General features: G+C 47.6%; 1 protein-coding gene across 1 annotated transcript; it reads right to left on the bottom strand.

Moving 5' to 3' along the window:
- Positions 1-259: 259 nt before the first annotated feature.
- LDOC1 (LDOC1 regulator of NFKB signaling) lies at positions 260-939 on the bottom strand. Its single transcript, XM_004606535.2, has one exon. The coding sequence runs from the start codon at positions 829-831 to the stop codon at positions 397-399; it is 435 nt and encodes a 144-aa protein (XP_004606592.2). The 5' UTR covers positions 832-939; the 3' UTR covers positions 260-396.
- Positions 940-12,474: the final 11,535 nt, after the last annotated feature.

Genomic DNA, 12,474 nt, shown 5'->3' on the forward strand with positions numbered 1-12,474 from the left:
ATGGGGGTGCAGAGGCGGAGTCCGGGGATCTGGTCTGGATGGAGGCCTGGCAGATGGCAAGGCGATGTGAAGTCGGACCAGTCTGTAACCGGAGCCAGTCCTGGAGCCGGGGCTCCAGATGGCGTCCCAAACCAGCAGGGGGGAGGGGGACGAGGCCCGGGGGCAGGCCCGGCGGGCGACGTGGAGAGCGAAGGCCCAGCCAGCCCCGGCAGCAGGCACCTGGGGGCTATTCCGGGAACAAAGGCAAGCACTAGGGGTGGGGGCGGCGGCAGAGGGCGAGGTGGGGGCCGGGGTGCCGGGCGGAGGGCGCGGGGCGGGGGCGCCGCGGGGCGGGGCGGAGGGGGCGGGGGCCGCGGCGGCGGGTGGGTGCGGGGCCCTCCCCCGAGGCCGCGGGGCCTAGTAGTCGTCCTCGTCGTCGGTGCTGTCCTCGTCGTCGTCCCAGCCGAAGCACTGCTTCATCTCGTCGAGGAAGGCGCGGTAGTCGCCGAGGATGGGGCTGTCGGTCTCGATGTAGGGGATGACCCACTCCTCGGCCTCCCCGCCCAGCAGGCTGATGAGGAAGGCCACCTTCATGGCGTCGTTGCAGAAGCGGTTCTCGTTGACGAGCATGTAGGAGGCCGTCTGCACGATGAACTCGGGCAGGCGCGCGCTCTCGCCGCGGAACGTCTCGGGGAAGGGCACGGGGCAGCTGGGCGGACGTACCTGGCGCAGCAGGCTGGCCCGCTCGCACACCAGCAGCCGCAGCTGCTCCATCAGGCGGCCGTTCTCGATGCTCAGGGCGCGGTGGCGCATCAGCAGCGCGTGCAGCAGCAGCACCAGCTCGTCCACCATGGCGATCGGCGGGCGGCACCCGGCAGGCTGCGGCGGCGGCGGCGCGCGGGGGACTGACGCGCCGGGCCCTGCGCGCTGGGGTCGCGGCGGCGGCGGCGGCGCAGGCTCCGCCCCCGGAGGCGGCCCGTCGTGCGCCGGCGCGACCCCCGTGGGGGCGGGGCCGAAGGGAAGCCGAAGGCCGCGCGGGGGCGGGACCGGGCGGGGTGGGCGGGGCCTAAAGGAGCCGGACGCCGTGCGGGGGCGGGGCCAAAGAAAAGCCGAACGGCGCGCGCGGAGGCTGGACCAAAGCGCCGGGCGCCTGGAGGGCGTGGTCAGGGGCGGGGCCGAGGCGCTGGGCTCCCGGAGGCCGTGGCCTGAGGCGTGGCCGAGGAGCTGGGCTTCCCGGAGGGCGTGGCCAGGGGCGGGGTCAAGGCGCTGGGCTCCCGGAGGGCGTGGCCAGGGCATTAGCCTGCAATTTCGGGGGTCGTCTGGGAGCCGGTGGGCCCAGGGCCTGCGGGCTGAGAGCTGCGCGGATCCGCCACCGCCGCCGATCCTCCCCCGCCGCCGCGCCCCGGTGGAGTGGGCCTCCCCCCCCCCCCCCCCCCGAGCCGGCCCCGAGCGACCCCGGAAGCCGCCGGCAGCGATCAGGCCCCTCTCTGCTCCCCTGATCGACAGCGTTAGTTCAGCATGTCAGCGGCCAGGAGGCTGCAGTTGCCTGTTTTTTGTGAACACAGTTCCTAGCTTGCGTAAATCGCGCTCACCCGGAGAATTCTTAGCCCTGCTCTCAGCCCTAGGGGACTCGCACATTCTTTCAGTCCTGGAAGGCCCTCGGTGCAGGGGGTGGGCCGGAGGGGCGTCTGTTTCCTGGAAAAATAAAACCTCCTTTTTGCAGACCTTGGTTATTTGCGAGCAGACTTCCCTAAGACTGGCAACACAGCTCTCCAAAAGGTCCTCTAGTCATTTGCAGACGTTTAATTTGCGCTCTCATAAGACTGACCCTGGGTCAGTAAGAAACACTTGGGCTTTTTGTTTTCTCTTTTGACTTGGAATGTTCAGAGAGTTGGTGAGAATCAAGTGGGTTCTCACAGCTTGGGGCTAGCTTATTTCCTTGGCTGTTTTTTTTAAATATTTTTAAATGAATCACTGTGAGATACAGTTACACACTTACAAACTTCGTGATTTCTTGTCAGTCATACAATGACCCATCCCTCCTCCAGTGCCCATTCTCCACCACCAATGTTCCCAGTATACTTCCTGCCATCTCTCCATCCTTCCCCCAGCCCTTGCCTTTGTGGCCGGCACATTCCCTACAGGTAGTAAGTGGTCATCATGTTTGGTCCATAGTCGACTTTTCAGCATGCATCTCCCATCCTGAGCGAGCCCTCCAAGCCTCATTCACTTAGTGGTCTCTTCTCTATCCCAGCTGCCTTTTTCCCCAGCGTGTGAGGCAGGCTTCCAAGCCTTGGAGTTATCCTCCTGGCCCTTATGTCTGTTTTCCTTAGATGTTAGTCTCCCATTCTGTTACTTTATATCCCAGAAATGAGTGCAGTCATTCAATGTCTGTCCCTCTCTCTCAACTCATTTCACTTAGCACGATACTCTCCATGTTGATCCACTTATATTGCAAATTTCATAATTTTATCTTTTCTAATAGCTGCATAGTATTACATTGTGTATATGTACTAAAGTTTCTTTAACCAGTCATCTGTTCTAGGGTACCGGGTTTTTTTTTCCAGATTCTGGCTATTGTACATGGTGCTGCAATAAACATACAAGTGCAGATGTCATTTCTACTCTATTTTTTGAATCTTTGCTGTGCTTTTTCACCCCCAACCTTAAGCACTTTTGGCACTCCTTAGGACAACAGCCCACTCTCAGCTCCTGGCACATCTACTGCTTTCCACCTCTGGTGCTGGGGTTCTCAACGCTAAGCTTTTACTCTTCTGACAGTAGGAGGATTCTGCACGGGTAGGCACGGGAATCCTTTAGAACCACCCCTGGGTCAAAACCCTCCCAGAGTTTTTCTCACGCAGAAATTAAGTCTTGGTGAAATTTTAGAGCTGAGTCTCAGATGCACCAGTACCCTTCGGATCTTTGCACTCTTTACCCGTTTTACATGTCTAACGCCACACAGGGTTAGCTCCTGACTACCTCCTTGAGCCCAGGACTCTGCCAGTAACCTGTCACTTCAATGCCTGGCTTCATTTCTCTCCATGACATAGATCATAGTCACAACTCCCCTGTCATGTGGTATTTTCTTCTTTAGCCAGCTTCCACTTCAGAATGCGAGTCTATGCGTCTATGTAGGAAACCTAGGAAACCGGCATAAAAGGAGTTAAGGAGCTATAACTAACAGCAACTCCTCTGGGCAAGGGTGATTGAGTAAACATGGGCTGACCTAGCTAAAATGTGAAAAACTTCTGTTTTTCCTCATCTTCTCCTTTCACCAAAAGCCTGTGGAAAGAACACAGCACAAAGACAGAAACTTTAGTTAAATTAGTTCTTTAGGTTTACAAAGCAGAAACATAGAGCCTGTGTCAGGGATTGACACCAAAAGTGAATTTACATCTGTCCTGACCCTAACATAGAGCAAGATGAGTCATGAAAAAATATGCTTCTTTCCTCTTTTCCTGGATAAATTTCTGCTTGCGACTGTGCAAGCAAGAGGGTTCTTTAGGATGTGAGCTCCCTCCTTCCAACTCACTATTAATAAACCTCCTGATTCTGTCATTTTGTCTCTCCCTTAACCCTGTCAAGTGGCAAAAGAACCAGAACATGGTTACATGTGAGCAGAGACTTTTCTTATTTAGTTGATATACCTTTAATGCCTAGGAAAGCGCCTGATCCAGAGGAGAAACTCCATAAATGTTTGATGAGTGACAAAAATCCTAGGGCAGTGATTTTCAATTAAAATGTAAAAGTGTGGGGCCGCACAGATAGTACAGTGGGTAGGGTGCTTGTCTCTATGCAACTGACCTGGGTTTGATCCTCATCATCCCATATGGTCCCCAGCACTGCCAGGAGTGATTTCTGAGTGTAGAGCCAGGAGTAACCCCTGAGCACTGCCCAGTGTGGCTCCCAAACCAACAAAGAAAAAAACAAAAATGGTAAATATGTTGCCCAGGAGATGACTCAGTGACTGTGTATGTGGTCTCATGCTGCTTTAAGCGCGAGAGCATGAGTCTGATGGCCAGTGCCGCTGTGTGCTTGTAGCATGATGCTGGCAGCTCTGCTATCTGAGATGTCTGGCACCACAGACGACTTTTGTTCATACCTCAGCCAGGAGTATTCCAGCACCACAGTCAGAGATGTGTGAGCACTGTGACCAGGAAGGCAACCCCCAGCGAATGCTAAAACCAGAGTGTGAGCAAGCACCAAAGTTAAAGGAGTATGGCTCTCGCCAAGTACTCCAGCAGATTGAGGGAATCCCACACCCTGGTGAAAAAATCCTGATTAAAAACTGCATCTAAAAAAGGAAAAAAAGAAGGCATATGGGCTGGAGCAATAGCAGATGCGGCACCGCATATGTTCCCCTGAACACCTCCAGGAATGATCCCTGAGCACAAAGCCAGGAGTAAGCCTGACCACTGCCAGGTGTGTCCTCCCCCCGCCTTACCCCAAGAATGCATACAGTCATGCAGGAAAATGTTGCACTTCTTTTTGGCACACTCAGCCTTTAACTTAGCATACCAATGTTCCTAATCGCGAAACTCAAGGACAGAGAAAATTCTGCGAATCTGTAAATGTAACTGCTCATGCCTTGGCAGGACTCAGCAAGATCCTTGGGCATCTTGCCGGCTTTCTTGTGCTTTCTGCGAGAGCCTCCCTAAGAAGGGCCAGGGGTATTGCCCCATTGCTGGAAGCCTGCTTCATGAGTGAAGGAGAGAAGGCAGATGGAATAGAGAAGGGATCACTAAGATAATGATGGCCGGAGGAACCAGTTGGGATGGGAGACGATGCCGAAAGTAGAAAATGGACCAAACATTATGAACTCTCATTGTCTGTGTTGCAAGCTATAATGCCCAAAAGTAGAGAGAGAGTATGGGGAATATTGTCTGCCATAGAGGCAGGGGGAGGGGGAGAAAGGGGGGAGTATACCAGGGATATTGGTGGTGAGGAATGTGCACTGGTGGAGGGATGGGTGTTTGATCATTGTGAGATTGTAACCCAAACATGAAAGGTTGTAACTATCTCATGGTGATTGAATAAAATTTAAAAAAAGAAAAAACTCCAGCAGCAAAAAAAAAAAAAGAGTGTGCACTGTGGTGGCAAGAGAAAATAGTAGGTTCAATGTGAGAGCATAAAGCACGTGAGGGTCCCCTATGCCACGACTTGTTTGGTCGGCTGGACTCCCAGCCCCAGCCCTTGGATGAAACAGGTTCACCACCAGTGGCAGGGTGCAGCACTCAGTGCCCGACAAGCACCCTGCCAAGTGTGCAAGCTCCAAGGAAGGAAGAATTAAAATTCAACATTTAGAAATGTTTGCACCATGCATCTACTTGAAATTCTCCATTTGTAAAGAGATTTTCTTTTTCCCTTTGGGGAGGGGGTGGAAGGAGTGGTCTTGGGTCCCCACTGGCAATACTTTTTTTTTTAAATAATGTAGGAGTACTGCTATTTATTCAGCTATTGATTAGGCTGATTGAATTGGGCATGAACTCCACAAAACTTTTTTTATTCTATTCTGAATGTTAATTTTATTATTTTATTATTGTTTTTCTCCCTTTTTTTGATTCACCATGAGATACAGCTACAAAGCTTTCATGTTTGAGCATCAAACACCCATTCCTTGCCCAGTGCACACTTTCCACCACCAAAATCCCCAGTATTCCTCCCCCCTATTGCAACCCTTCCCATGCTTGTGTGGCAGACAATTTCCCCCATACTCTCTCTCTACTTTGGTTATATTCGATATTTTGACACCAGTTTGACCACCACTCAAACCTGCTGAAAAGGCAATGCTAGACGATTTGTTTTGTATTGCTTGTTATGGATAGAATATAATGTCCAGGAAATTCTGTGTCATTCTCTTCCGGGGGCTTTAGTTTATAGTCTCTGGGTCTTGGCCATTGATGAGATTACATGGCACAAGGGGCAGATTGGGGGTGTGACTGTCAAGCTTCTGGAAAACTGGGGACCTGGGGGGAGGATGTCCAGTCCCAATCGAAGCGGGCTTGGAGATCTCAGTCATGGGTTCCTGCATATCTGGGTTTTCCTGCTGGTCCACTCTCTGGTGAGGTTCATCCTGTTTTCGGTGAGGCTTGTGCCCTTTTGGGTAAGGCTCGTCCAAGCACGTGGAGAATGGCCTTGGACATGGCGTTGGTTGGGTTCTGCACGTTCTCGGCTGCTGGGGTTCTGCTTGGGGCAGGGAGGGAAACTCAACCTGCCCCCCTTCAAGGTGCCCCAGTGAAGACAGCCTGGTGCAGGGTCAGGGCATTCTGTGACACCCTTTTCCAGGAGCTTTAGTTTATAGTCTCTGGGTCTTGGCTATTGATGAGGTTATATAGTTCCAGGGGTAGTTTGTGGGTGTGACTGCCAAGCTACTAGAAAACTGGGGACCAGGGTGGTGGAGGCCGAGTCCTGATCCAAGCGACCCTGGGGCTCTTAGTCATGGGTTCCCACCTACCTCTGTGCTACAGGCCCTAACTGCATCTTTTGATCTCTTTTGACATGTATGGGTCTCTGAAATAAGGCCAATAAATGAGCTTACATAGCTGAGCTGGAGGTGGCTTGTGGTTGTGTCGCTCACATACCCAACTTTTGGCCATTTAATTCTTGGTAAACTTGGCCCCAACTTGTTGGGTTGTGGCCAAAGGCACAGCAGCAATTTGGGGGTATCTGGAAGACTGAAGGCATCATCAAGCCTCTGATGCACTCGCCCCAGAGGTACAGGTTTACCCGGTGGCATCACCATACCCCCTCCCGCTGGAAATTCTTGATTGCTGATGGTTCAGTGCCAGGGATGGACAGTGCAATTTTGCTCATGTCCTGCAGTGCTCCTGGCACCTGAGCTAGCCCAGATGTGCTGAGTGCCTCCAGAACTGCACCTGAGAATGTTTGGGAGCATGTAGTATGGGGAAATCAAACCCCACTTGGGCTCCTGGCACTCATGTGCCCTAAAAGCTGTGACATCATTCCAGTCCCCTTAACATACTCTTTAAATAGCCCCATATATTCTGTCTTTCATCATAAAGCAGTTTCCAATATGATATCATGAGTGAACTCTCCAAAAAAGTGGAGTAATTTTGAATCCCCATTTCATTGTTTCACAGGAAAATTGAATGAGAATTCATGAAATGAGAGACAAGCAGCCTAGAAACATGGTGGAGACCCAAGTCGGAAGAGAAGGTGGGGACCAATGGTGACAGAAAATCCCAAGGAAAAAAAGTGGTAAGAGAGAATAGGAACTCCTAAAATGTGAACTCCCCACTAGAGGACAAATCCCTTTGAGGCTAACCACTGAACCTCTTTTCCTTTTCTCTTCAGTGTCCAAAAGGGTTGACTGGCTTTCTATAAATGTCTGGCAGATAAAATGAAGGAACAGAAATGGCAGAGGTAGATTTTTGGCCACTCTCCATTCACAGTTGAAGGTGAAAAGTAAACTCACCTTGGGTAAAGAAATGAATATCTAACCTCACTTTCTGTGCCACATTCTTAGAAAGAAATGAATTCTGCTTCCTGGAGCACTCATCCTGGGGCAGTCACTGCATGTGGTAATGGGCTAGAATGGTCTGGACATGAGAAACCAGGAGTTCAGATCTTCCACTGGGAAATGATTATGCATTGAACTTTCACGAATCAGCCAGATCCAGTTAGCCTAGTCCTCTTTCTTTTTCAATATATATATATATATATATATATATATATATATATATATATATATATATATATATATATAGCTAGGCAGTCACACCCAGGGACTGTCCCCAGCACCATGTAATCCCACCAATGGCTAACATCCAGAGACTTAAAACCAAGCTTCCAGAAGAGAGAGACGCAGAGAGTCTCTTGCGGGCATGCCTGGCTGTATTCCCCAGGGCCCCTTGAATAGGGTGGGCTCCAGCTTCCCTCCCAGCCCCGAGCAGAACTCCCGTGGCCAAAGCCCTCCGGAGCCTAGCCACGGCCATGCTCAAGGCCCCTCTCCACACTTTCGGACGAGCCTCATGCATGAAGGTACCAGCAGAGGAACCCAGGTGTGTGGGACCCAGGGCTGAGACCTCCTCTCCCGCCCAGTTTTTCCATTGTCCAGCAGCTAGGAGGTCACAACCAGAAACTGCCCCCCTGTGCCGTGTAATCCCACCAATGGCCAACATCCGTTAAATGTTGAGACTTAAAACCAAGCTCCTGGAAGCATGCGGCTGCAATATCTTGTAGCCTAGTTCTCCCTCTGGGAGAAACTGGCAAGCTACCAAGAGTTTCCTGCCCACATGGAAGAGCCTCACAATGGTGTATTTATATGCCAAAACCAGTAACAATGCTGGGTCTCATTCCCCTGACCTTGAAAGAGCCTCCAATGCAGCATCATTTGGAAGGACGAGTAAAGAGAGGCGTCTAAAATCTCAGGGCTAGGACAAATGGAGATGTTACTGAGACCACTGGAGAAATTCGATGATCAATGTGATGATGATGATGATGATGATGATGATGATGATGATGATGATGATGACGACGACGATATATGAACCAGTAGCAGTGTCGTCCCATTGTTCATTGATTTGCTCGAGTGGGCACCAGTAACGTCTCTATTGTGAGACTTGTTACTGTCTTTGGCATATGGAATATGCCACGGGTAGCTTGCCAGGCTCTGCCGTGTGTGCGGGATACTCTCGGTACAGCTTGCTGGGCTCTCCAAGAGGGACGGAGGAATCGGACCTAGGTTAGCCATGTGCAAGGCAAACAACCTACTCACTGTGCTATTGCTCCAGTCCATATGTGTGTGTGTGTGTGTGTAGACATATATATGTGTATATATAAACATATGTATATATATATATATCACTGTCACTGTCATTCCATTGTTCATCGATTTGCTCGAGCAGACAATAGATAGATAGATAGATAGATAGATAGATAGATAGATAGATAGATAGATAGAATTTATTTTTTTAGTTATTTGCTTCATTTATTTATTTTTGCTTTTTGGGTCATATCTGGTGATGCACAGGGGTTACTTCTGGCTCTACACTCAGGAATTATTCCTGGCGGTGCCCAGGGGACCATATGGGATACTGGGAGTCGAACCCGGGTCAGCTTCATGCAAGGCAAACGCCCTACCTGCTGTGCTCCAGTCCAGCCTAGTCCTCTTTCTACATCCCCATGACAAAGAGACTTGTGGAGAAAAGCACAGAAAAAAAACACTAATATAAACTCAGAGAGGGCTCTAAGGTCTTCAAAACTAAGAAATGATATGGACAGAACTATGAAAAGAGATAATTTGGGGCTTTTGGAGGCATTTCCCCCCTTCAAGGGAAGGAGGAGTAACAGGCATATCATTAGTGACTCACAAGGACAGAAGATGGGAAGAGATGAGGAGTATTTATACATCAACTATACAGAGTCATATTGTTCCTGTTTGTTAACCAGCATCCTGCTGCCTTTGAAGTTCCCCCCGCGCCAAAGCCAAGGCAACCCTTTCTTCTCCATGCATGCTTCTTAGGACTTCCTGTTACTTTCCTTACTCCCCATTCATCCTCTCAAATCGCCTTAAATATGCCTTTGCTTCTGTGTAAAGGCGGCAAAAACTTAAGACTTAAGACCCCAAAGTACACTAGGGGACTTAAGACACGTAAGACCCCAAAGATTTATCAGGACAGATCTGATACGTGATGTTTGAAGGGTGGCTCACACCCCTCTATTTGACAGGAGCAGGAGTCAAAGGTCAAAGAGATTCATTACTATGGCTTGTCACTTTTACTGCCTTCCATGCCCCAAGTGCTACTCTAGTATAAACAGACCTGCCAGGCTGTAAAGGTCTCTGAAAATAAGCCTGAAAATGTCCCTGATTTCTTAATGCTCTGGAAAAGAGTTTGCAGGTCATGAATACCAGCCTGCACATGAACATATAGTCAGAAATAGATTACTACTTTGGGAGGGAATGTTTGTAAAAGGGTTTGAATGGATACCTCTAAATACATGCTTGTAGTATTTTACCTCTTGTCCTTCTTAACAAGGTTATTCTTGGGGTTACTGTAAATAAGTCACATTTTGAGAACTCTAGAATTCTTCTCTAGCTAATCAGAGACCATTTTTACAAGTTTATTTAAGTGCTCAGTTAATATATCATGAATAAAAGAAATATACAGGGTTGGGCTTGTAACTCAAGAGGTAGAACACTTGTCTTCCAGATGTGAGACAAACAGCCGCACCATGTGGCCTACCAGCACTACCTCTTATAGGTCTGGTGTCCCCTGAGAGCTGCAGAACATGGCCCTCAAACACCCTCACAAGAACCAAAAAGAAAAGAAAGGGGAAAAGACTGGTGTGTGGAAATCAAAAGGAAGCATTCCCAATGCCTTCCCTGTCTATAACATCTCACTTAATAGGATAGTTGAAAATTCAACATTTTTGTCCCCATTCAGGTATCTCTCCATAACCTTAGCTATTGTAGCATATGTCACATTGTATTGTCATAGGTAGTGGTATATGTCATTTATATAAAATATTTGAAGAACCCAAATACACACAATTCTAACAAATATATGTAAAACCCCTTTACATGTCAAGAGACACAGATAGGCTTGAGATATAGACGTCTTGATGATCGCATAATACGCCACCAGAATTTCTCAGATATAGTCCTGCCTTAGAACTAAAGAAATTCAACTCTGTTCAGGTTATCAGAAGATGCAGAAGAAGGATGGTGTCAAATACATTATTTCTCCTAAATCTACAGATAAAGTAAATCAGATCTCTATAACTGAAAGATGATTTCTTGAACTGTTGTGTTATTTGCTTTCTTCATAAATATACATTAAGATTGCCCTAGTATAAATTTATTGCCTAGAGTAATATAGATTTTTATTTTAATTTTTTCTCATTACTAGGTACTTTACATAATTAGAAGTCTTGGATACACAAGAGCTTATGGACTTGGTTTGTTTCTATATTTTTCATACATTTTAGAGAGTATCCTGCACCATGTTAAGTCTGTTGTTACATATATCAAGAGTATGGCCTGCCATAAATCACTTTTACTGACTTATTTTTTTTTTGTCTTTTGGGTCACACCTGGCGATGCACTCAGGAATTACCTCTGGTGGTGCTCAGGGGACCATATGGGATGCTGGGAATCAAACCTGGGTCGGCCACGCGCAAGGCAAACGCCCTACCCACTGTGGTATCTCTCCAGCCTCCTGATTTGGGTTTTAATGTGAAAGAGTCTCTCTTTCAAGTTGGATAGTTTCATCTGAAGTTTTCATGAGAAAAAATTAAGGGTGGTGAACTGAAGATAATCACAAATTCTTTGCCTTACGCTACATAGAGATAGAAACAATTTGTCTTGCCCCTTTGTCAGCCTTGGATGCATGTAGCTTGATTTTGTACATAATGTAACTACTATTTACTAGGACAAGAGAAGAGTCTACCATTGTTTCTTGAAATGTGTCAGTCAAAATATAAAAAGTTACTCTAAGACTACTATTGTGAAAAGAGGCTCCAGGGGAGAGAGGGAAAATGTAACAACAACAAAGCAGATTACAAGCATGAGAGTAAAACTCCCTCCTTGAATTTCTAGATCAACTGAACCTCCACCTGAATACAGTAGAATGAAATGTTTCCAATAACAGAATATATTTTCAAAAACCTTTCAGTTATGCTCTGTATGAATTCCATATTAACAAAACATGAGTAAATTAAATGGGAGTTGATTTATTTTTATTCATTTATTTATTATCGAATAACCATGAAATACAGTTACAAAACTTTCATGTTTGAGTTTCAGTGACACAATGATCAAATACCCATCCGTCCACCAGTGCACATTTTCACCACCAATGTCTCAAGTATTCTCCTCCATCCCACCCCAACCCCTGCCTCTATGGCAGACAATTTCCTTCTTACTCCCTACTTTGGGGCATTATGGCTTGTAAGACAGATACTGAGAAGTCATCATGTTGGTCCTTTGTCTACTTTTAGCACACATAACCCATCCCAAGTGATCCTTCCAACCATCATTGAATTAGAGACCCTTCTCTATTCCAGCTGCCTTCTACCCCATCTCATGAAGTGGTCTTCCAACCATGAAGCAATCTTTCTGACCCTTGTCTAAATGGCATTTGCTTTAAAAAACAGAACTTTGGGATGGTTTCACAATAATAAAGAATTGAAATCTAAGGAAACTCAAGATTGGTTCCAGATAAGAGAACAAGCCTCATATCCAAGGAGCTGATGGCATGTTAAATTCTATATCATGTTCTATTTTGTTAAATTCTGAAAGAGTTCAATTGGTTTTCAAGGTCAAACTAAGCCAAAGTTGCTAACTTCTTCACTGTTATCCAGAGACCTTATTTAGAAACCACATCTATATCTAGTGCTCACAGAGTCAACATCCCCCAGACTCAAATAAACCCAGGGTCAGTTCCTATAATTAGACAATTCTCACTCACCAAAGCATGCAGAAATTTTTTGAACTTGCTAATCCTAAACTATAGTCCCTACCTTGCCTTT

This window comes from Sorex araneus, chromosome X, assembly GCF_027595985.1.
Source record: "Sorex araneus isolate mSorAra2 chromosome X, mSorAra2.pri, whole genome shotgun sequence".
Lineage (NCBI taxonomy): Eukaryota > Metazoa > Chordata > Mammalia > Eulipotyphla > Soricidae > Sorex > Sorex araneus.

Coding starts and splice junctions, on each gene's coding strand:
- LDOC1 (XM_004606535.2), bottom strand. CDS start 831: ATGGTGGACGAGCTGGTGCTGCTGCTGCACGCGCTGCTGATGCGCCAC.